The sequence below is a fragment of the Xyrauchen texanus genome, chromosome 12 (assembly GCF_025860055.1).
Source record: "Xyrauchen texanus isolate HMW12.3.18 chromosome 12, RBS_HiC_50CHRs, whole genome shotgun sequence".
In the NCBI taxonomy this organism is placed as follows: Eukaryota; Metazoa; Chordata; class Actinopteri; order Cypriniformes; family Catostomidae; genus Xyrauchen; species Xyrauchen texanus.
Genome location: NC_068287.1, coordinates 6,316,744 through 6,343,745, shown reverse-complemented (window position 1 = coordinate 6,343,745; position 27,002 = coordinate 6,316,744). Strand labels below are relative to the sequence as shown.

Genomic DNA, 27,002 nt, shown 5'->3' with positions numbered 1-27,002 from the left:
TGGCAGAGATTCTCAGAGCGACCCACATATTGGGGTAAATTTCCGTCAGCTTCTTCTTGTGCAGGAAAGTCAGGGGCTCAATGTTTGTCATGTTTTTTGATGGCAGATGTGGAAAGTTTTGCATTTCCAATACAAGTTCCCTGCCATCAATATCTGGCTGTCCATCATAACTTAAAGCTGTGCTCAGGGTCTGACAGTGCTCTACCAACTCTTCTTTGGACATGTTGGGAAAGTTGAGGAGCACTCCAAATTTAACAACAATAATATCTTAATAAAAACCTAATGTAATATTGACAAACTATATATCATTTGAAACCTCATGTTTGTTTTCATGCCAAGAGTTCAAAAGATAACACCAATTCAATTTTATGAGGAAAAAAAGGTCTGAAAATGTTTTAAATATAAAGAAAGATATTATGGATTCTCGATTTGTGATGTGGTTGCGAGCTATAACGCACATATGTGCTCTTTTTATGCATTTATTAGAGGTTGAATTCAAATCAAATACTAAATACTACAATTAAACACACAAACAGCAAGAATAAGGGGGGGGTATTGATATGTCACTCGGACCGGGGTGGATCGGGAAAGCAATGTAGTTATGTTTTTGTGGGATGATTTTTTTTTTTAATTTGTAGTATTAAAGTTGTATTGTTAAAAAAAAAAAAAAAACTCCTTTGGACGCTCAGGCGCCCCAAGGGGTGGGCGGCGCCCCTAGCATTTGCCTATTCCGCCTATGCCACGGGCCGGCCCTGCCAAGCTTCATGCAATGGACTCTGCATCAGCAGCAACAGTAGAGTGAATTATGAACTATTGTGTAACCTGCAGGCAGGACCCTTAGAAATGGCATCCACTAGATCCTTTGATGGAATTAAGTTCATTATGTGAGGTGCACACCTTGGTTAGATATTAAGTTCATTCAATGAACCTGAAATCAAAGCATTGGCATTCCTGTCAAAGCTAACAGTTCAAATATCTGGCACACATAATTTTAACCCTTACTACTAAGTAATAGTCCATCATCTATTCCTTAGCTGACGTGCATATCTTACTGTTGTAATGTAAAAGGAGCATGCTCAAAATGTTAATCTGTTAGACTATTGCAATTCAGGGTAAGAATATGATAATGGTCAATAAACTATTAACAATTTACTGCCATTGCCTTGTTAATATGTAATCATGTAATCTATAAAAGAAACTGTAGTCCAATGACAAGTATTTTAAAATGTAATTTAATCCAATTACAAGCACTTTATATTTGTAATATGATTACATAATCCAGATTAAAAGACCAAAATTATGAAAACTAATGTTAATATAATTGTTTGTGACATCATGAAACATTGCTCATTTGTATTTACACATCCCACAACATGCGTCATTTCACCCTTGGCCCCGCTCGCTAACTTTTCCTAACATAACACCAAAAGGGACCCATCTGGACTATTTTTTTAATTATTTTGTATATTGTGGCAGGGTGAGCAAGAGACAGACACAGTGGGTGTGGCATCAAGCCTCGGAGAGGCATTTACTGGAAATATTAATACATATAAAATGCCCATAAATGGAGAAAATAAAGTGTCCAGGTGAATGGTGTTCAAAATAAAGTTGAAATCCGTCATCCTCGTGGTGAGACGGTGCTCTGTGAAGGGCGGAGAAGTGTCTGAGGAATAGCCCAGGCATCAGTGGGGTCCGACGGCCACACACACTCCCCTTCTAGGTCCACAGCGCATGGGGCGGCAGCGTCCTTGGCAGCCTGTCTTCCCAGGCCCGTGGCAGGTGAGAAGGGAAGGCAGCCCAGCCTCTAGCGCATCAGCTGTGACACATGCTGTTCTCCTCCGGCAACACATCTAACTCACGCCGGGGGTCCAAGGAGCGGGTCTGGCAATGCATTTATTTAGGCTAGAACCTTCCCGCTCTGGTCCTGGGCATGCAAGTATGCCAGTGTGTGCACACATGGAGATTTGAAGCCAGCTCCCCGAGAAGAGGTGTGCTCTGCGTTTTAAAGACAGCGGTGATTAAGCATAATTCACATCAGGTGTGCTTCATCCACCACTGTCAAAATGAGGCTTCAAAATTATGCACCTCTTCTAGCTCTCCTGCTCAACTCTCAGCATGACTCTGGCTGAAGGACGGCCCTAGGAATGACAAGAGGGAGGGGCAGGCCACAATATGAATATGAACTACACAGACTCTTTGACCACTGCCATGTATCTAGCGATTGAGTTTGCAGAATTTGAGGGGCTGCATGATGTTAGCCAATCAGAACAGTGGGTGTTTACAGTGAAGTTTTAAGGGGTGCTTAGGGCCAAAAACAGGGTGGAAAATTATCATATTATCATATACTATGTGACTGTTTTGGTGCAAATAAGCTTTTATAACATTATCAGTGGACCTCAGGGAAGATAGTACAATTATAAAAAAAAAAAAAGCACATCATGACCCCTTTAAGTAATCGTGTGTAACATTTCTTCATATGCTGTCTATGTTTCATGAAATAATATGACAAATTATCCACATAAGTTGTAACTATGCTGTGGACAAATAAACAGCTTTTAGTCTGTGAGTAAAACAATTCCTGTTGTATTTATTCATTAACTTTAGCGAATGTCTATCAATGGATACTTCTGAGATTTGCAACCCTGTTTGTTATGCATTACCAGTTCACTTCCTGAATGTTTTTACTATTATACGAGTGTGATGAAACGTCATTTTAGGGAGTGCATGCAAGTAGTTCCGTTTGTCAGCGGTCTAGAGATTGTTTCAACAATAATGTAATGACTACATAATATCCAAACTGGTTGCATTAAGTACTTTTTAAAGGCAAAATATTATAAGTAGGAAACTTTTAAATGCTACCTCCGTCTCTATGACTGATGTTTTCATCTGATTTGGTGTGCATGTTAGACTGGCCGACATCAGTTGCGTATAAATTATGTATACTCTATAAATCGCTTCGGACTATATGTTCCAAGACCTTTCAGATGATGATCCATTCCGATGATTATCCATTCCGGATAATACAGTAATTGGAATCTAATCAAATCAGAATATAATTGAATCGAGACATTAGGAATTGGAATCAAATCTAGTTTGGAAATCTGTACACATAAAACAATTTATTTTAATTATGTGGAATATTTTATTTATTAATTAAGTACTGAATAGAAGACTTCAGTGGCAAAAATTGTACTAGAGTTTTTCAATTCAATTCTGTGAATAGTAAAACTGTTTTAATGAATCAATTAATTATTGTACAATTAGAGTGGATCTCTCACAAAATGTTCACAGAAGTATTTTTCATATACTAAGCGCTTTTATTAAAAATAAATGTGTAGGTGCATTTTTGTTAATTACTATGTAATATTGGCTCATATAAATGAAAACAATTCAATATCACTCTTAAATTCTCTAATGGTGCCTTGTGTTTTTTGTACAACTGTCATATCAGTTGTTGTGCCTACTAAGAAATGTGTCTAGGTTGTCAACTCACTACATTTTAGAACATAGCCTTTGTTTCCGTGTATAGCTGAATGAGATGCTGGGATTGTGGCATGTCAATGGGCACTCATGCCCTTGTGCATGGCAGCGGTCACAGGCGGTCAACGTTTAGCCGTAAGTGGCAGTCAAGTGTGTGATGAAGAGCTTTAGTCTGAGTCATCCGCTCTCGCTGTCTCTCTCTCTCTCTCTCTCTCTCTCTCTCGCTCTGTTTCTGTACAAATATTCCCTGCACTCACCTCTTGTATTACGAATCATTCCCTAGCTCCAATGTTGGGGAAGGTATTTGAACCTGTAGCTTACCAGGGTTTTGCTACAAACTAGGGTTTTGCTAAGTCCAGAACTACAGTCACAGTATTTAAAAAGTAGATAACTATACTTTAAGTAATACAAATAGCTAACTACAAAACTACAATGAAGTTATGCGGGTGTTGGGTGCACAGCAAACTCCCCACTGTTAAATTAGTACTGCTCAGTATACTGTATATGATCCACATTACAGGTTTTAAAACTAACACTGAAGCAGTATTGAATCTACTCTGCATAGTGTTGAATGATGATCTAGCCAAACTGTTCATTAAATAAAGTAGCTACACTCTCCAAGTGATGATTTATCATTAGTGATTACACCTGATGTTACCAAGCAGAGCCTACTGAAGGAAAGAGGGGATAAGAACAGAAAAAAAAGAGAACAAACATGCAGACACTGCAACAGCCTATGATGAAAATGGTTTTAAGACCAAGACCAGAAGAGGCCAAGACCTCTAAGCTTATCAAATATTAAATATACAGCAACTCATATATTATTTGCTTATGCTTCTGATGGAATCAACAGTAATACCCGTAGATAATACAAATTAAATAAATGCCACATCCTAGGTTAAGTATGTCAGTGTTAATAATCTGTCAATAAAAACTCAAATTAAAGGTGCAATGTTCCTTTGCTTAGCTTGGCAACTACCAGATTCTGTGTTCTATTACACTTTGGTTCCTGGGTAATAAGTGTTATTTACTAATTGCTTATGCCTCAAAAGTATAAAAATGGCTATTATTCACCACAAACATTGCTTTTTTAACCTGGATAGTGATATTTTGAAATGTACCTATTTCCAGAACATTCCAGATAGATTCAGTGCTGAGTAAACTAGAGGTAACTTCTAGAACTTTCCAGTAATATATATAGTAGTATAAATACAGGGGCCTTAAGCCCACCTGTTCAGTTTAGTTCCAGCTGCCTAAGTGGATACATATCTGCATTTTTCGGAGATGGCATCAAGAGGCTGCAAGCATCCAGCAGACGGAATTTGCCATGTCTGTAGCCAATTTACCAAGACAAGAGTGAAAACGTACTCAGTGGAAGCATCTGCTAAGACATGTGAGGCCTACAAGGCATATTTTGGTATGCCTGTCAGGGATCAAAACAAACCCTGGGCACCTCATTTCACCTGCAAGCACTGCAAAAAAAAAATCTGGAACGTAAGATGGACAATTGTTGCTCGGAATTTTATGTTATAAAATTTGTTATTTTTTAAAATTGTAAAAGATTTTCATTTTAAAATGTTTTTTTGGGACACCTTTGGGACAGCAGGGACACCAAGGTGCACTACCACAGGTGGGACTGCCCACAGCGGACCGAGTTCTCTGAGGAGAGGAACAACATCAAGTGGGAGCCACCATGATTAAGGCTTTTTAGCCTAAACATGTCCAGTTGAATAAAGGCTTTATGTATGTATGTGGTCCCACTTTATATTAGATGTCTTTAACTACTATGTACTAACATTAAACATGCATACAATCAAATTAACTACATGTTGTTCAGCAAAATTCTCACAAGATTCACATTTGAATAAATGAGGGTAGGGTTTAGGGTTAGAGTAGGGTTAAGTTTTGGGGTAAGATTAACAGTAACTGCAGATGTAGTTAAATGCAGGTACTTTAAAGGCAAGTACAATTCAACAAAATACATTTACATAATAAGTACATTGTATTATATGCTTAAGTACACAGTAGTTAAATGCACTTATATCAAGTGGGTCCATGTATGTCCATTCCATGACATAAGTTCATTACTATATATCCATTTGTGCCTTCTTAATGTTCTAATTTACACTTCTTTACCACTGGTTTGTTGGTCAGTTATACTGTTTTAACAGGGACAACAGTCATTATTCAGAAATATTACACAACTGAATGCCCCAATTTATCAATCAGAAGTATTCCAGAGAGCTGTGTAATATTTTTAATCCCTCCCGAAAGCCTATTTACTCTCACGCGCCTTATCAGTGCCCTGCTCTTCCTGTGGGAGCGAATGCTAATTGAAGCACATACAAAGTCCATGAATGTCACCCTGCTCTCATCCCTAAGCTGTCATGAGACACAGATGAGTTGCAGATGAGACAAGGCAGAGGGTATCTGCTCTACTAGTTTCTCAGTGGGTAATGCAGAGCAGGTGATGAGTAGGACATGATCATTTATATTTATTTCTCTTTTTCTTAGCAGAATGTTGAAAACAAGTAAGGGGTTCAATTGAGAATTCATTACTTTCTTCTTTTTGTCACACACAGCTTCCCTCCTTTTTTATTTTCTCTTCAAGTGACTTCATCCAATTGCATTATGCAAAAATTGTTTCTATTCATTGATATGACACTTCATTTGGTAGGCAAGATTTTGCAACTTTTTGTTTTGCCTGTTGAAAATATCCACACCTACACTTGCAAAGTGGCCATTAGCTGGCCATTGAAAGTTCTTTCAAGAGGTATGTTCTAGATTATTTTTGTATTTTTTATAAATAGAATAATGCAATTCAGTTTTGTCCAATACTTGTACTTTGCATTTTCTTAATCAGAATGTAGTATACAGGCATATGTAACAGATACAGAACTGCTTCACATATATCCATTTATGCATGTTTGGGTGTCCTGTCTATTAAATAGCTACATCATTATGTTGACTTAACAAAACAACATACAGTTATTGCCCATACACTTATTGTAGGGTAAGTTAACGGCTAGTTACAGCCTAGGAACAGCTTAGCGGTCCCTTAGCAACCATCCAGAACACCTTAGCTAAAGACTTTTAGAACCACATATAAACTCCCTTGAAACAACCCAGAATAGCTTGGCCACTTAGACCATCCCTGCAACTGCTTGGCAAAAGCCTAGTAACCATTAAGAACTCCCGACCAACTGCCAAGCAACAGCTTTGCAACACACTAACAATTATGCAAACCTTATCCTACTTCCCTCTTCCAAATTCGTAAATATAAGTAGGCTATGTCACATTCAAGTGCTTTGTTGTCAGACAGAATAGGAAACATGGAGGACACCAGGTTGTTTCACAGCGAACTCTATTTTTGACACCAAAATACATGTTTTGGTCAAATACATTCTATTTTCTCTGTGTAGAAATGTACAATAGCCACTTTCCACCAACAGGCTGAATGGTTCTACGAATAGTGAGGAAAGACTCCAGTAGCATTTCCACTTGAGCACGGTTTGGCATGGCACGATTACAGACTGTTCTTAAGTCCGGATTTCTCAGAACAGTTAGCTTACCATGCTTAACCGTGCTCAGCTGTGCTGGTGGAACAGCTTTAGAACGTATTGACTCACAATTGTGAAACTGCCTGAAAGGGAAAGGTTACTTGTTTGTTTCTAAGTAGCTGGCATAGTTCACTATTGTGAGGTTAATAAAATGTAATAACTAAAATGGATATGTTTGGTTTATCTTTATGATTTTATGATAGGGTTAGGGGGGAAAGGGGGTCCTTAAAACTGGAATATGTGATCATATTCTTGGCTGTCGCCAACCGACATATTTGTTACGTACACTCGAGAATCACTGTGGAATAAGATACATTAACCATGCCAACTGTTCCAATGGTGTAACAGTGTAATTTCAGTATAACATCTTCAAACTAGAAAAGGAAAGTTTGTCAAGACACTTTTTGGCCCCATTTTAGGTGTCTTTAACTACTATGTAAAAACATTAAAATACATCCAATACAATGTATTTATTGTGTAGCTACAGGTTTTTCTGCAAAAGCCTCAAAAGATTTAAATGTGGTGCTACTGAGGTTGAAGAATGGCTAGGTTTAGGAGTAGGGTTAGGGTTAAGGGTAAGGGTTAGGGTAGGGTTAGGTTTAGGGGTTAAGTTAACTGTGTACTTGCAGTGTAGTTAAAATTGTAATTTAATGCAAGTACTTTAAATGTAAGTACAATGTAGCATGCTAAATCCACATTACAGCATTCTCCTTATGTGGATTTTAATGAACATAATGGTGGCTTTATTCTTTGTAATTTCACATCTGTCTTTAATGCGGTATGAGGCACATTTCACTGCACTCACGCTGCTGGAATGATTTCTTCCAGCTGTTCAGTCCAAAAAACTGTCAACTCTTAGAAGATAGATGCACTGTATTGATCCTCAAGGGGAAATTCAGGGATAATGAAGCTCGCTTCAATAAAGGATGGTTTCCATCCATCAACCTATAGGTTTTGTACCTAGCATACTTCTACAGCCCCACTCTGCATAACGCCACCCCAGATGGGACTCAAACTCACAATTCCTGGTTTAGAAGGCCCATACCTTATCCACTTAGCCTGCAAGGCTTCCAGCACACTACAATACTAAACCACAGTCAATCACAGCAGGAGACTTCTCCTTGTTCAGGAGCTCGCATGTAGCAGTGAATGTTTACCCATCAGCCTGTGCTAACTTAAAGTGTTTACCTATCAGCGTGTTGCTTGAAGCTATTATTAGAGCGTCTCTTCAAAAGATGCGATAGACTCTGGCTTTGTTGTAGGCTGTATTAAGTGTTATTAGAACTGGTTGTGTCAGGAATTGCCTTGGCTTGCCTTATGAAAATTTTACTGCATGTGTAACTTCTGTTTATTTATTTTTTAACCATGAACCAAAGCATACCTGTAACACAAATGTTGCAAGGGGTGGCATGGTGGCCAAGGGGTTAGCACTGTCACCTTACAACAAGGAAGTGCTGGGTTCAAGTCAAGGCCTATTTGTGTCGAGTTTGCATCTTCTCCTGTGTTGGTGTGGGTGCTATAGTTTCCTCCCAACAACAGCATTCAAGCGAGGTGAATTAGAAACTCTAAATTGATTGCGCGTGTAAGAGTGAGCCCTATGATGAACTGACTACCTGTTCAGGGTGTTTCTTTGGCCTGAAATATTTGAGATAGTCTCTAGCACCCTCTGTGACCCTACATACTGTATGATTAATGGGTATAGAAAACGGATGGGTAAATGTGGCCAAAGGGGACATATCATTGAAAACAGAATATTCCTTTGTGGTCAACTTGCACTCTATGCAAAGACAACCCTGGTTTTCAGCTTCCTTTGGTGGCCTCGGGCCGCTCAGCCAGAGGATTTAGTGGCTCCTGGCAGTCTGAAGCACCAGGACACTGGTCTGAATTGCCCTGTCCATAATCTAGCCCTATCCACTAGTGCAGGCTTTGCAAAAAGTCACATTGCGGCCACCAATGTGCCTTTGACTGGGAAGGTTGGGAGGGTTAATTTTAAAATGTATTCCTTTCAGATTACGGAATACATGCTGTAAAATGTAATTTGTAACATATTCTATTAAATTAGTCAATATCAGTAAATACTTTAGATTACTTCTTCAGCAATGTCAGATTTATTCACTTGTTTTGACTATAAACAAGGTAATAACAAGTGAATATCTTTTTCAGATTTATATATATATATATATATATATATATATATATATATATATATATATATATAGGACTGGGTGATAAAACGATCTAGATTTTTATCGCAATAAAAAATTCCATGATATCGATGATAAGCTTTTGAGTAAGTTTCAATATTTAGCCTGTGTTCTACATCTAGACGATCAGGTGCATGTCACTAAAAACTCACGCAGTTCGGCTTTCTCTAACTCTATGAAGATGCTAAAGTCACCGGACCCCGGATTGATTCCATCTGGACCGCAAGACATCATGATGACGTTTGGGCACTCTCATCCTCTCTAGTGAGCAGCTCGACACATTCAACAGTGCTGTGTACACCATATCTGATCTGTCTCCACTGTATTCTTGAATATATTTTTCTAGCACTGAACACTCTTCATTTACACCCTGTCCCACTCTGCACACGTTGCCTCTTTTCCTCGCATGTTAGTAGACGAGGCAGTGCATAAGTTAACGTGGTTCCAGAGCGCCATCTGACCATAAATGTTTTTCTTTCAAACTTTTGCTTTATTAATAAGCATGTTACAAGCCTTTAATAATAATCAAATATATTTCTGTTCTAATTTTGTGAAATTAATCAGATGTCATCAACTATAGCATGGATGATAAGGAGAGACAATAAAATTACTAGTTTGTTGCCTAGTCTTTCTCACCAAGTCTAAAAATGTTTCATTTACATTTTCAGTTTCATTTTTACATTTTCGATACATACAGAATCATTCCTCAATCACAAGGGTTTCTTGTGAATGTAAAAATGATATGCTGTCATTATGCTTCAAAATGAACAGATGATCTTTTAACATTAATATCCAACTGCACTCAATTGATAAATAGGACAGGCCATGTAATAATCATTATACAAATATATAGCCTGGGTATAGTAATATGATTCTATGAGACCAGGTTGTCTATTTTGTTCCTGTAGGGTCACTGCTTGCAGAGTTTAGATCCAACCCTAATCAGATTCACCTCAAAGAGCTAACTTGAAAATTATATGCAGGTGTGTAAGAGCGGGGCCTTCCAGGAATAGAATTGAATACCCCTGGTGTAGAATACGGTGCCTTGGGAACTTCTCCTGATGGACTATAATTGTCTCACAAACTCCAAAGCACAACTCCTTATTGGAGGATTTTCAGCTTTAATCTGTAAAGAAAAATCAGCTTAACAAATATGTCATAGAGAATGCTAGATTGATGTTTACCTAAACCCCTCCACCTACACACAACACATGTATAATCATGGCCTCAAGGATCTCTTAAACAGGCACCTGCATACATGCACACTCAAGCATTTGAGGTCTGCATCCAGCTCCAGTCAGCAGAATACAGCCGTATGTGGGAGTCATGAATCACTCTATCAGCCCAAACACGCTCCCAATGTTTAACAAATGGGGGATTTTCAGCAGGCTAATAAATACATCAGGAAGCTGAGGCAGCATACGTTAGTAGGATTAGCCCGACAGAGGCACACACTGTTTGCAATGATCACCAATCCTAAGCTTTGGAAATGGTGTCAGGGCTAAAAGCCAACCTCAGTACAGCACAAAGATCAAACGTACCACTTAAGGTTTAGGAGATGTGGATATACAAGAGAGTGTTGGGAATCAAGGATAATGACTATATGTCACAGTTGGGTTCTGAATATGGTGCAGAGAGATAAGCTACAGCATGACAAGTAAGAAACTATGGATTTTGAAAGCTGTACTAGAAAATGTCCCTGTGGAGATTCCATGCCGATCTGAGGATCACTAGGTCTTGTTCCATAAAGCCAGAACAATATTTATTATAAAGAACTATGTATACCTTGTGCAGCATTGTTTTAAAATTAGTTTATTGAGCTTGACTTTACAGAAACTGACATCAACGCTCTTCAAATAGCCGAGTTCTCCCTAGGTTAATAATTACAGGGATTGGGCAAACAGGAAAAATATCACCAAACAAACACCTTAGCAGAATATTTTTTTAGGAGGATTAAAAGAATCCTGTTCACCCAGTATGTACTGTATACATTAGTTTTAGGAGTTGGAAATTCTGACTTTGAGTTGAATAAAACCGTGTTTCCCAACATCTAGTCCTGGAGTACCCAAACATTTACAAAGTCCTCTTTGACACCTGAACTTCTTCAGAACATGAAATCTTAATGACACCTGCCCTGAAAACAAGCTAGATGCAGTGCAACAATGTGTAAAATCCATCGGTAATGCGTGAAAGAAACAGCAACATGCCCTACAACAGTCTCAGGATTATGACTTGCAAAGGCCCTGTGGCCAATTATCTCCAAGGGCCCCCCTCCACCCAAAATTTGTTGAGTAGGGGGGGGGGGGGTGGCTGGGGGTTAGTTGCTCATGCCCAAAAGGGTTTTCAAGCGGGGGGATCACCAAACAAGATGGGCAGTCAAGGGACCCCTGGTAGTCAAGGGCCCCTAGGCACTGGCCCCATTGGCCCGGTCAGTAATCCGTCCCTGAGCAGTCTAAGTCATCCATCTAGTGTGTGATTACATCAAAAAACAATTGAAACACAGTACAGATGTGTGCAAAAACATGTTCAGTGTGAACATCACCTGCAATCTCTCAAAAGTATAAATCTATGTTGCTGTGTCAAGTACTTTAGTAGGTACTTGTGCTTCAGATCTGCATTTGTCATAAACTCATAGTAATGGTGATATTTCCATTTAGTAAAACATTAGGGCTGGGGAAAAATAGATTCTGTTACATGTCACGATTATTGAGACAAATGATTTTAAAATCATCTCCCTAATGAAATTGTTTTTTTTATATAATAAAAAGATACACGTTTATATTAATTCTAATACAATAATTGATAGCTAAATGTTGGAAGGTCTCTTGGAGTAGAGTTCCACATGAACAGGTTTTGTCTCTGAGAAGTTTTTTGTCTTAATTTCTTTATATTTAATCCTTTAATGCACTGTTGCTGTGGCCATCAAAGCATCGCTTGTTCTCTGCCAGACATCAAAGCCTGTGTTGTGATCAATGTTCTTGTTATTATACATAATCCAAAAGTTTATTTGAAAGGTGCTGTGGAGAGTAATTGTCTGAAGTCATTCTGCTGATTCTGTCAGACACTACTTTTAATTAATAGTTAAGCAGTAAATAGACTTATCAATCTGTTGGATACCATAAACTACCATAAATGTCGCATCCCCACAATATTTATAATCTAACAGACAGGGTATTAGTGCACAGTGACCGGTCATTTTGCATATTTTCTTGGCACTGTGGCGGGCGACCTGTAAGATGTCTCAGAGTGACCTAGGACAAGAATGGCCTTTAGACGCAATTTCTCAACAAAGTGGTGTGAGCTCACATGTGCAGGCATATTGCCAATGCATTTAAAGGAGGTGCGTTGAATTAGAAAAGGAATGTTATGGTTAGACGTAAAATGTGGATATTAAATTAAATAATGTTTTAAACAGAACTATTAAAAGTCTATAAAGTATGTACACAAGTACATCATAAGTATCTGTAATTAAATTACCAAAAAATGAAGAGTAATCCCATACTTTACTTTTTCGAGAAAAAAGTACTTTTATTACAGTAACGCGTTACACCCAATACTGGTGCCGACATGTTTGTGTGACGTCACGCACCTGTATCTCGGTGAAATCAGAATTGAAAAATTCCGCATGAGTTTCCAATTTGGAATTCTGACTTGAAGTGGGGTTCCATTGCACTTTTCCTAGTAGGAAGTTGGAAAATCAGAATTTCTGAGTTGAATGAATGCAGCATTGGATCAGTATTCATTCCCATGCTTGTCCAGGCTAGTTTATGCTGGCTTGATGCTGGTCTAGCTGGTCGACCAGCATATCCATGCTGTTCACTTGCAAAATTTTGCTTGTTTTTTTTTCTGGTGATGCTGGTTGGCCAAGAAAGTATTTTTGGTTAAGCTTGTTAAGAAGCCTTGAACACTAGTACACCCACATGCTATGCTGGGGACCAGCAACTAAAACACAAAGCTTGTGTATTTTTATTTTATTTTTTTCACCATGGATACGCAAATTATTTAGACATCCATTATTGAAGTTCACCTCTACCACCTCACAAACAGAAATGGGATATTTCATCAGGGTAAGAACCCCATGACCACAATCCATCCTTGTAATGAAGCAAATGGTGTGAGATTTGTAGTTCTTTTTGATGAGGGTGACTTTCTCATGGACATTAATGACTGAACTGAACCATTGGTTAAGGAACACAAAAGCTAAGTTTTGAGTAGCAGTCAAAATACACTGCAAGTTCGTCAGATGTTTTGCCGGTAATAAAGAAGTTTATTAGTTATAATATGACCAAAACATGATGTAGAGTTTGATAATGCTACACAGCTACTTGATGGAAATATTAGTTCACTACTGTCAAGCTACTGAAAAATGTAGTTTGTTTGTTTTGTTTGTTTGTATACTTTATTGTCCTTTTTCAGGAAATTTGTCTTGGACTCAAAGCTGCATTAATACACAACATACATACAACAAATGGACTCAAGGCTGCATAATATATACATATAACAAATGCACACACAAACTATAGACCTAGTTAAGATTATATTGTTACTACTTGTAGTTAGCTAACTCCCCAACACTATTACTATAAAACTATTGATTTTAGTTTGTTGATTATAAGTATAGAAACAGTATATTTTACGTTTATTGTTAAATATTCCAAAAATATAAGAAGTTCAAGGGTGAAGGGAGACTCAATTACATCATTCACAATGCATCATGGGAGCATGCGGTTGCTTCGAGGCACATTTCACAAGTTTTGTTGGCCATGGTTCTCTGATTGGTTGATCATTCTCTGCTGTACCATAAGTAATGTAGTTGTTTACCATGAATTCTGCTTTACCATGAAAAAAGTCTTGGTTACTGTCATAACCGCCATTCCCTGATGGAGGGAATGAGACGTTGTGTCAATGTAGTGACACTCAGTTACCGCTTATCTTTGAGAAAAGGCCAATGAGAATTGGCGAACATAATTTGCATGTCCCTCCTCGGACTTATAGTACAGGTATAAAAGGAGGGAACTGTGCATCTGTTCAGACAGTTCAGACGGTTTTGTGCTGAGTAGCCGAGAGTAAGGTCCCAACAATTTCAGCGGCTAGTACAGTGTTGTGGAAGAGGGACACAACGTTTAGTTCCCTCCATCAGGGAACGGAGTTTACGACAGTAACCAAGACATTCCCCTTCTGTCACTCACTCGACGTTGTGTCGATGTAGTGACACTAGGGGTCCCTATCTAAAAACACTGAACCGTGTTACATGGACTGCTGATGCAGATGTAAGCTGCTGTGTGCAAAAATAGCAGTTCCTCTCAGGAGGGGAAGCGACGTAACTAGCATGGGAGTAGGGCGCGCAAGCCACGGCCTTTTCTCTCTCTATGTTTTCTCTCCATAGATTGTTAGATGCAGCTGGGGCCATCTAAAGCTATAGGACATATCGGGGAAGGTGTTCTTTTCCTATCCTATTCTTTCAGGGGAAAAAGACCCCACGGAGACCACATCCTGCCCAGCAGGGGAGGTTAACATATGGAAAATACGTCACATGGGCTTACCAGCCACATATGGAAGTGGCGCAGTGCTACGTCCTGTCTCGATGGAGAGGAGCTCTACAAATACAGGGGCCGGGAGGCAGAGGGAACTCTGCCCAAGGGAGATGCGGGTCTGCCGACAGGGGGACCGTACTGCGGGAAATACATTACAGAATACCACAGAGGTTGCTGTGGGTCTGGCTGCAAAATCCTCCAAATTCGAGCGGCTCAACCCGGAGATATTGGTATTGGGTGTTGCCCAGCCCACTGCTCTGCAGATGTCTGCTAGAAAGGTGCCATTGGCCAGCACCCAAGAGGATGCCACACTCCTTGTAGAGTGCGCTCGAACCCGCAAGGGGGCGGGCACGTCCTGTGTCTGGTAGGCCAATGCAATGGCATCCATGATCCAGTGGGCAAGCCTCTGTTTAGAGACAACGCTCCCTATCTGCTGTCAACCAAAGCAGACAAAGAGCTGCTCAGAGCGTCTAAGCGAATAAGCGCCACTTTAGGGCATAAAGCTGCCTGGTAGAGGGAGCTCTGGCTTGAGTGGTCGTGTCTACAACGGTCTTCTGCATCTTGTCCAAGGGCCAGACGTGGAGGTTCCAGAGGTCTGGGTGCGGATGCAAGAGGATGCCTGCTGAGCATTACGTCCAGTGCGTCCACTGTGGTGTTGAGGTTGCCCGGGACATGAGTGGCGAGATAAGAGGTAACCGAGGCTCTCAAGAGAGACCCCTAGTGTCACTACATCGACACAACGTCGAGTTAGTGACAGAAGGGGAACAAGATTTTTAAACAATGAAGTTGAAATAACTTATGGCTTCATGGAAGCATTCACCATCGATAAACAACCTCATAGCTCACGGTAGGTCAGTTTGTAAAGGTTTATAAGTTATTGTTGAAAATCAATTTGTCTATTGGATAAATTAATGGGATTTTTACTTTGGAACCAGACAGTTGCGCTCTGTACAGTCTCCGCTTTATAAGTCCGCTCAGCTGTCTTTCATTGTTGTCTTTCATTGTTGTTATTTCCATTGTTTTCACATCACATGCTATAGCTCGTTGTTTTCACTCATGCGTGAGTAGAACACACAATCATGTCACACACTATGGCTCGCTTTTGTAAGCAACAGTCGCTTTATGTTGGGTTATACATTGTAGTCTACTCACATTGTGGACTACTCTTTTCAAGTGGCAATATTTCATTTTACTAGAGGACTCTGTGATTGTGCATTCCACCAGCCTTTTTGGCCATATCACATGGATACCAAGTTCAGGTCATTGCTCATTTGCTTACCACAGTATTTGCATGTCTGGAGTTACTCCTCATTGAGGAATCATTATCCAATGTTCATGCACGTCATTATGCATAAGTACTCAGTGTTGGTGTCTGATTATATCCATTAAGTTAAGATGATGCTCTTACATTCTATTGGTCACTCCTATCACACATTGTTTTCTTGTCTTCATATGTTTATTCTTGCTGTTCTCCTTAAAGGGGAAGTGTCATCTTTTACTGTGTGCCCTCTGACATCTAGTGCTTATTCAAGAAATTATCAAATCAAATCAAGGGGGTACTAATTCCTGTATCAGTAATGTCACATGATTTGTTTATTAGTCATTTTCATCATTACAGTGTAGAGATTTGTATTATTATGGGGAACAGTTTACTTTTAATTATTTTATTAGTGATATGACTTCCTAACAATGGGGCTTTATCACAAACATTTGAAATTCCAAAGCTTCATTACTCAAGTATCCACATGCAGTTACATTTTCTGCATCTGCTGGTCAAAACATAAACTTCCATTAATGCTTTACTACTTTACTTACAAAATTATATTTTATTTTAAGTTGCATATGCAATTTGGTCATTTTGCATCATTTACTATATAATGTGCTTGTGGCCATGGCAGTAATATTAGTAGCAGGTAAGTATTTGCATTACTTTATTGTGATAAAACCTGTACTGGATTAATTATTTTTTTTAAGCAGATTCCGAATATTCAGTGGATTGAAGTTTATATCATAAATTAAGCATTTGTGTTGTTGGTTTAACACCCCAACCACTGGGGGCTGAGTCATTGAAATCCTGTGCCAAGTCAAATATAGCGGATGGTCCACAGTGGCGACTCCTAACGGGAGCAGCCGAAAGAAGAAGAAGATGTCTACCAGCAATTATCTGCATTTACATATTTACCTTTTGATCTGCATCTAATGACATTCACCATTCCTTTGACCTTTCAGTCGTCTAAGATTTCAAATAGTAAGATTTCAAATTTTAAGATAACCATTTAAAAGCATTTTCATTCCTTAACTTTCATTAATAATTGATATGCTTTGGCTTTATTGTTTATGTTTCATAATATATCATAGTTAATTGCCTGGAATTTGTTTATTTTTTCCCTTCTTCTGGAACACCAATCTATGATATTACTGGTAAAATGTCATTTCCCTTTGCTTCTCTGGTAAGTGCATCAATGCTCAACCTTTTTGCAAGGGCCATGTGCAACGCAAATTATGAAGCCTTTTGTCTATGCTTCACCGCAACCGTGATGCTCCTGCTATTGATTCAGCCAGTCTCCTAAGCAGTGCAAATGTGCATTCCAGGTGCCGCAACTGTGTCGTATTTCTGATATCACTCAGTGCATCTCCTAAGCAGTGCAAAGGTGCTGTCCAGGTGCCACAACTTTTTCATTTTTTTCTGCTATCGGCAAAGTATCTTTCAAGATGTGCTTCTAAACATCCCATGACATCACAAATTGATACATTTTGACAACTATTTATTTTCCCTTCACATGGCAAAGCACTGTTTATCTTTGCAGGGGAATTGCACAAACAATGCTTTCTCTTATCACATTGCTTGCACTTGTCATAGGGCTCAAATTCTAAATTCAGTTATTCTTGCAAGGGTATTGCACATACAATATTGCCCTTATCATAGGGCTTAAACGTGAAACGTTGTTTGTCTTCTGCTGGGGTATTGCACAAATTACATCACCTTTATCGTTGGGCTCAACGCAAATGTTTTTTTTTTTCCTTTTTCAAGGGTATTGCTCAAACCATGTCCAGACTTTTCGCAAGGGCTCAATCACAAAGCAAGGGTTAAATAACAAGCATTGTTTATCCATCTGCAAAGATATTGCACAAACAAGGCCCACCTATTCACAGCAGCTATTACAAAACTTTATTGTAAGCTAGCCTAAACTTCTGAATGGTATGTGCACAATAATAGTATATTTGTACAATCATATACAGACTTATGTTTGCATCATTCATTTATATTTCTTCTTCTTTCAGATTTGTCCATTACCCACTGAAGACCTGGTTTTGATCCTTAGACATATTTATTGGTTATGTATTTTCTTTTTGGGGGCATTGGTTTTAAATTAGGTTCTAATTACTTTTTGGGTAAGCTCCGCTCCCCTGCAATCATCGCTTCGGGCAGGATCTGACGGTTTAAGCAAGTATCCGAACGCTGACCCGTAGGAAGGGGTTAACGCCAAATAATATGACTATTTCTACGTTCATATTGATACAAATTATCCTGAGTCTTTTCTGATAAAACTGTGTAAGATGAATGCTCTTTACCTAGTAACCCACTGTGTAAATACGGCTTGATAACCATTTTTATATGACCCTCCAATTGATTCTGATGAAATCACATCACTGCCTGCTAGAGCACTCTCTGCAGAAAAAGTTATATTAAATGCACTTGGTGGTAATTAGCAGACCATGGTTAAAATTTAGATAGGAGCTTGTTTAAGCTTTTTCTGGACATAATTTAGCTAAATGTTTCCAAACATGAACCAGGACTATTTTGGTACACAAATACATCACATCCAATCAAATGGGTTTATGTAAATAACTTACTGAAGCAACAACAAATCTTTAGAAATAAAAAGTGACAAAGCACATGGACACAATTGTATATTTCAAGAAGAACAAAAGGGAAATCGTGATGTCTTTTTTGTTCAGTCTTTAGTGTTAAAATTGATAAGATGTAAGCACAACTACAAAGCCTTCACATGTGCCTAACCTACATGCAGACTATCTTTAGTTCTTCATGCAGCTGTGATTCAACACTCTCAGTTTTGAACGTCATCAAATCAAGCAGGGCATAAGTGAAATAGACAGCTGGGCAACTATAACGATCCCTGCCTAGGGTGCCAAAATGGTCAGAAATGCTTTTATACAAAGCAACATACATTGTACTTATTACAGGGACAATCCCCCAAGAGCAACCTAGAGTTAAGTGCCTTGCTCAAGGACACAACGATGAATTGTGGCTGTGGGGATCGAACCAGTGACCTTCTGATTACCAGATCAACGCTTTAGCCCACTACGCCACCACCACTCAGTATTTAAATGGGAAGAGGAAAAAATAGACATTTTATTTTTTGTTTTGCGTTAGACATAATATTTTTCCAGCCTCAGAGACCATTTCCTAGTCTCTGCCAGCGCTCCCGGCCATGGAGGCTGTTTGCCAGTCATTGCCAGCATTCACGGCCACGGAGGCCGTTCCCCTGTTGCTTCCAGCATTCCCGACCACGGAAGCCGTTCCCCTGTCACTGCCAGCGTTCCCAGCCACCGAGGCCGTTTCCCAGTCGCTGCCAGCACTAACAACCAGGGGGTACCAAAGCCAAAGATCCTTATGCCTGAAGCCATCCTCCTATCACTGCCAGCACTCACTGCCACAGAGGCCGTTCCCTAGTCACTGCCAGCGTTCCCGGCCACGGGGGCCGTTCCCCCAGTCACTGCCAGTGCTCATGGCCATGGAGGCCGTTTCCTAATCACTGCCAGTGTTTCCAGCCTCAGAGACCATTTCCTAGTCTCTGCCAGCGCTCCCGGCCATGGAGGATGTTTGCCAGTCACTGCCAGCATTCACAGCCACAGAGGCCGTTCCCCTGCTGCTGTGTTCCTGACCACTGCAGGTGTCACACAGCCTGTCCAGTTCCATGAGGCTGTCGACAAGCCTGTCCTGTTCCCTGTGGCCGTCGATGAGTCCGTCCAGTTCCCTAAGGCTGTCAACGAGCCTGTCCAGATCCCAGTGGCTGTCAAAAATCTGTCCAGTTCCACGTGGTCGTCGATGAGTCCATCCAGTTCCTTGAGGCTGTTGACAAGCCTGTACAGTTCCCCGTGGCTGTAGACCAGTCCATCCAGTTTCCTGAGGCTGTCGACGAGCCTGTCCAGTGCCCTGTGGCTGTCGACAAGTTTGTCCAGTCCCCTCTGATAGTCGACAATCATGTCCAGCCCCATGGTGACCTTCGATGAGCTTGTTCAGTTCCCTGTGACCATTGACTATCCTGTCAAGTCCACAGCGGCCATCGGCCAGACCTTTGCTCAGTAATGTGGCCAACACCAATCAGACACTAGCTTACCAGTCTGTTGCTCAGTCCATTGGCCAGCACTCATCAGACACCAGTTACCATTCTGTTTTTCAACCTAGTAGCAACACCCATCAGACACCTGTCACCAGTCTGTTGCTCAGCTCAGTAACCAGCACCTGTCAGATATCAGCCACCAATCTGTTGCCCATTCTAGTAAACTGCGCCCATCAGACACCAGCCATCAGTCTGTTGCCCAGCCCAGTAATCTGCACCCGTCAGACACCAGCAATCAGTCTGTTGCTCAGCCCAGTAATCTGCACCCGTCAGACACCAGCAATCAGTCTGTTGCTCAGCCCAGTAACCAGCACCTGTCAGTCACCAGTCACTTGTTTGTTGCTCAGTCTGTTCAGTCCCCAACAAGTGCCATATACTCAGTCCTATCCCCAACAATCACCCTCCAGTCTGTTCAGCCCTGTGAGATCCCTGCCAGTCTGACCAGCCCTCTGCAGTCCTAAGTCGGTCTGACCCAGTCCTGTCCCCAGTAGTCATTGACCTGTCAGATCACAGTTAATGTTTTGATTTTTCTGATTTGTGTTTGAGTGAAAGGCACTGTGGTGTTTTTGTCTGCAATGCGCTCTTCTGACCTAGCCCACTTGTTACCGCTTAAAACTCCTCCTCGTTTTGTCCTCGTGTTGATTGTCTGCACCTGTCCCTCATGTGTCTTCATCTATATATTGTGCCTTCTTTCCTTGTGTTTGTCAAAACTTTTTAATTGTCAGTTTGCCTGTTCCTGTTCTAGTTTTGTTCCTGGTTGGTACTTGTTGTTATTTTTATTCTAGTTTATGTTTAGTTTGTTTTCTCTCCCCCTTGAGATTTGTGTGTTTGCCTGTTCATTTTCTGTTGTTTAATAAAATCTATTTATTTTCTCTCATTCCTGCGTTTGGGTCCTCCTTCCTGCTTATTTATCATGACAAACTATTCCTTTAACTTCATGTTATTTACAATGAAGAGCTAAGATCATCTCGTATCAGAAAAAACATACTTTTGGCTCCCCTTGCATTTTCATCTGAATAATCCCCATAAAGAAACTAGTTGAAAAGCTCTGCCCTACATGAATCCAGATCTTAAGAGGGGAAGCTGCTCTGAGGAAGAACAGCCACAGAGGCCTTTATCTGGGTAAAAGAAACTTTAAAAGACACTTGATCGTTAGTAAAAAACAAAAAACTTTGCTTCAGCATATATCTCAGTAGTGAGCGAGAGCAGAGAATGTCAGAGCGTAACGTTCTGGAGACCTACTGACCTCACAGTTCTAGCTATGTTCTGTTTAATTGGCCAGGTGAGAGATATACACTCAAGGCTTCCACCAGGAAATAGAAGGTTGGAGCTCAGAGAGTGCTGAAATTAAACCTGTCAGACTAATTGGTCCCCTTCCTGTTGTGTGCTGTTTGGGTCTTTTCTTCAGTTATGATAGATGAAGTAGGCTGCCTCACCACTGATGCTCTGCAGAGAGAGGATCTGCTAATGAGAGGCTTTTGAAATGTTGTTGAATAAAAGCTTCATTCTCTTTATTTGTACTATGTATAAATGCGACTAATATGCCAGTAAATTTGACTTCAGTCTCCATTTAGGCTCTATTATCCTCAAATGTTCCTGAATGTTTTTCAGAAGAAAGTACAGCCCAAGAAAATATTGCCTCTGTTTTGTCTCTGTGTTGTGTTCCTCCTCTGCTGAAAAGACCAGCGTTGGCCAACATAAATGTCAAAAATCCACGCTGGTTCCATAATGCCATAATGCTTACCAGCATAACTTATCATGTGAAGCTAGTTGCCCAAGTACTAGCTCGCCCCAAAATGTAAATTCTCTTATTATTTACTTTCAAGTTGTTCCAAACAGTGTTGAGTGTAATCTGATTACAAAGTAATTACTGTAGATACAATAATCAATTTTACATTTTAAATTATTGTAATTATATTACAGTTACTGATTCCACTAAAGGTAGTTGCATGTCAGTGCACTTGGGTTACACATATTTCAAAAAGTAGTAATATATATAATATGAAAATATTTATATAGAAAACATTTATGTTAATACAATCAGGTCCATAAATATTGGGACATCAACACAATTGTAATCTTTTTGGCTCTATACACCACCACAATGGATTTGAAATGAAACAAACAAGTTGTGCTTTAACTGCAGACTTTCAGCTTTAATTTGAGGGTATTTACATCCAAATCAGGTGAACAGTGTAGGAATTACAACAGTTTGTATATGTGCCTCCCACTTTTTAAGGGACCAAAAGTAATGGGACAATTGGCTGCTCAGCTGTTCCATGGCCAGGTGTGTGTTATTCCCTCATTGTCCCATTTACAAGGAGCAGATAAAAGATTTAGAGTTCATTTCAAGTGTGCTATTTGCATTTGGAATCTGTTGCTGTCAACTCTCAATATGAGATCCAAAGAGCGGTCACTATCAGTGAAGCAAGCCATCATTAGGCTGAAAAATCAAAACAAACCCATCAGAGAGATAGCAAAAACATTAGGAGTGGCCAAATCAACTGTTTGGAACATTCTTAAAAAGAAAGAATGCACCGGTGAGCTCAGCAACACCAAAAGACCCGGAAGACCACGGAAAACAACTGTGGTGGATGACCGAAGAATTCTTTCCCTGGTGAAGAAAACACCCTTCACAACAGTTGGCCAGATCAAGAACACTCTCCAGGAGGTAGGTGTACGTGTGTCAAAGTCAACAATCAAGAGAAGACTTCACCAGAGTGAATACAGAGGGTTCACCACAAGATGTAAACCATTGGTGAGCCTCAAAAACAGGAAGGCCAGATTAGAGTTTGCCAAACAACATCTAAAAAAGCCTTCACAGTTCTGGAACAACATCCTATGGACAGATGAGACAAAGATCAACTTGTACCAGAGTGATGGGAAGAGAAGAGTATGGAGAAGGAAAGGAACTGCTCATGATCCAAGGCATACCACCTCATCAGTGAAGCATGGTGGTGGTAGTGTCATGGCGTGGGCATGTATGGCTGCCAATGGAACTGGTTCTCCTGTATTTATTGATGATGTGACTGCTGAAAAAAGCAGCAGGATGAATTCTGAAGTGTTTCGGGCAATATTATCTGCTCATATTCAGCCAAATGCTTCAGAACTCATTGGACGGCGCTTCACAGTACAGATGGACAATGACCCGAAGCATACTGCGAAAGCAACCAAAGAGTTTTTTAAGGGAAAGAAGTGGAATGTTATGCAATGGCCAAGTCAATCACCTGACCTGAATCCGATTGAGCATGCATTTCACTTGCTGAAGACAAAACTGAAGGGAAAATGCCCCAAGAACAAGCAGGAACTGAAGACAGTTGCAGTAGAGGCCTGGCAGAGCATCACCAGGGATGAAACCCAGCGTCTGGTGATGTCTATGCGTTCCAGACTTCAGGCTGTAATTGACTGCAAAGGATTTGCAACCAAGTATTAAGAAGTGAAAGTTTGATTTATGATTGTTAATCTGTCCCATTACTTTTGGTCCCTTAAAAAGTGGGAGGCACATATACAAACTGTTGTAATTCCTACACCGTTCACCTGATTTGGATGTAAATACCCTCAAATTAAAGCTGAAAGTCTGCAGTTAAAGCACATCTTGTTCGTTTCATTTCAAATCCATTGTGGTGGTGTATAGAGCCAAAAAGATTAGAATTGTGTTGATGTCCCAATATTTATGGACCTGACTGTATGTACATTTTTTTACTGCCCCTAGTGGACCTGGGAAGCTCCTGCCTCTGAGTCAGACTTTTCTGTTGTACCAGTGAATAAGCATACAACATACCTGCATCACTTTTACACAAGCTATATATTGTATTAATTAGGGCTATATTAATTTATTTTAAAAACTAATGCAATTAACCCTGTCCCCTAACTGTAATAAGGAATAATCCTACCAACGGCTTGAAGTACCACCTGTTTTCTTCAAGGGGCAATAAGCGAAACTCCAGCTGTACAGGGAATGTGCATCTTATACGGAGAACAAACCACACTCACCGTCAGCAGACAGCACAATATAAGAACACATTTTCACGCTCAAACACAGCTTGATGGAGTGCAAATTTGATTACAGGGATTTCAAAATGTGTTTAGGTGTAGTTTAGGTAACTAGCTAGGGCTTATATTCAATAATATGGAAATAAAAAATATGTTGCATTCTAAAGCTAATTTTTGTTTTGTTTCATCAATGTATATAAAATTTACAGTTATTTAAATATAACTATAATTATTGTTATTTCAGGGGCTTTCTCAGCAAATATTTACATTTGCCATTAATTGCAATTAATTTGATTAATTAATTGGCATACCATGTAATTAATTTTATTAAAATGTTTAATCAATTGACAGCTCTTGTATTAATGCATGGTATCTACCAAATTATTAGATTATTTTCTAACAAAAAAAAAAAACAGCACATGGTGAGTCATTAGTCGACTGTCATCAGTCATGCTATGTCTGCTTATTATAAGTGCCTTAGGGCTTGTTTTTTAAGTCGCTTATAAATAGAATTTTAAAAATAAGTTGCGGACTGCATTTTTTGGGGGCTTGTTTTCAGAGTGCAGTCAAGTTTTTGGGATTGCTGAAGCTTGGGCCACCAGAGCACAATAAACTGCGTTCCACCCAGGGCCGGCCCATGGGCTTGTGGGTAAATACATATCAAGTGTAAACACGTACCTCTTACTGTGCAGATCTTTGCAGATAGGAGATTTTGGTTACTTGACAAATTACTCGCTCTATGTCTTTATGTCAACAGTGTTTTCAGGGTTTTCATGATAGTGGGAACCCTATGAGCAATGAGTGTGTGCTCTCTTTTGTTTTATCCCAATATCCGTTATTAAAGCAGTATATGTAAGTTGATTCAGGACTTTATTAACTGCGGAAGAACATGGGTAAAAAAAGAAAAGAAAAAGGTTTTAATAGCCTATAATCTGTTGGCATAATGTGACATTTGGTTATATACACTGCAACATATATAAGCTGAATTAGTAACTTTTTCCGTATTAAAATGCTTTCTTCTATCCCAGCTTAATATATATTTATAACTAGTATAAGTATAAGGGGGATTTCTTTCTGCCACTGAACACAAACAAAGATTTTTAGAAATACTGTATTTCTCAGCTCTGTAGGTTCATACAATGCAAGTGAATGGTGGCCAGAACTTTTAAGCTCCAAAAAGCACAAGCTCCATAAAGGCAGCATACAAGTAGTCCATACGACTCCAGTGGATTAATCCATGTCTTCAGAAGTAATACGATAAGATGAGAAACAGATCAATATTTAAATCCTTTTTACTAGTAGGTGGTGATATGCATAAAGAATGTGAATCGCCAAAAACAAAAGAAGAAGAAGAAAGTGAAAGTTGAGATTTATAGTGAAAAAGGAATATTCCGGGTTCGATACAAGTAGTTCAATAGACAGCATTTGTGGCATAATGATGATTACCACAAAAATTTATTTCCACTTGTCCCTCCTTTTCTTTAAAAAGCAAAAATCTGGGTTAAAGTGAGGCACTTACAATGGAAGTCAATGGGACCAATCCGTAAATGTTAAAATACTCACTGTTTAAAAAGTATTGACAAAAGACGTAAAACGATAATATGGTTAACATGATTTTAGTGTGATAAAATCACTTATTAACCATTACAGTTTAAAGTTATAGCCAATATTACAATTTCATTGCCATGATTATGTAATTTCAACATACTGTACTCTAAAACCCTAAAATGACTGTAAAAATGCTCAAATAATACATTCATTTTAACAGAAGAACTAAATGCTTTAACAAAATGATAAGCTTAAATGTTCTACTTTTAAACCCTTCAAAAATAGGCAACACAGATCTTTGCATTTTTTAAAGAAAGGAGGGTGGAGTCAAATTACATTTTTGTTGAAATCAACATTATGCCACAAATGCTGTTGATTGAGCATAACTCTGAACATTCCTTTAAATATTGATCTTTTTCTCACCCACACCTCATATCGCTTCAGAAGATATGCATTTATCCACTGGGGGTTGTATGGATTACTTCAAAGCTGCCTTTATATGCTTTTTGGGCCTTCAAAGTTCTGGTCACCATTCACTTGATTGTATGGACCTACAGAACTTAAATAAAATCTTAATATGTGTTTAGAAGAAGAAAGCCATACACATCTGGGATGGCATGAGGGTGAGTAAATGATGAGAGCGTTTTAATTTTTTGGGTGAACTATACCTTTAAGGCTTGAGGACAACTGCCTACCAGTGCTTACCAGAAATGCTGGTCTTTTCAGCAGGGTCTCATTTGAGATCTATGCATTACATGATGCTTATTGTATCCGTCCTAACTGACATGCCTTTATTTATTTGTGTGACAGTGTTGGGTGGTCTAGAGTCTCGTGGTGTCCTGAGAAAGATCAGCGATATGTTGGAGATAATCATGAAGAGGATTGACACCCTATCAAAACTGAGCAACAGCAGTGAGTCCCAAAGACTGGAGGAGTTGAGCTCTGCTCTTCACAGGTGCACCCTTTACATTCATGATTAGAAAAATGCAACAACTTACCTTGTTAACATCCTTATAGCAAAGTGTAACTTGATGCCTTCTAGTCACAGGAGAACAACTGTATTCATGAAATGAATGCACCCTTGTCCACTTTTTATTTTCATGTGAAAATATTAGATCTTATACCCACAAAGGATCTTTGACATGTTAATAGTAAGTCATGATTCGCTGGCTGCATGTTATTTGTAAAGTAAAAGAGATGTGCAGAATGCATCAATTCATTCAATCATTTGAGGCCAGAAGGGGACCTGCCAAAACCTACAGGGCAGTGTTTGGTAAATTAACCAATTCAAGTAATCACATTACTCTAACATATTAC

General features: G+C 39.4%; 1 protein-coding gene across 1 annotated transcript in view; it reads left to right on the top strand.

Moving 5' to 3' along the window:
* Window positions 1-27,002, top strand: part of LOC127653319 (alpha-1,6-mannosylglycoprotein 6-beta-N-acetylglucosaminyltransferase B-like) — a 200,123-nt gene that overhangs the window by 32,910 nt on the left and 140,211 nt on the right. Inside the window, exon 3 of the mRNA XM_052139970.1 lies at window positions 26,496-26,640. Within this exon, the coding sequence (XP_051995930.1) occupies window positions 26,496-26,640 (145 nt within the window). The remainder of the gene's footprint in view (window positions 1-26,495; window positions 26,641-27,002) is intronic.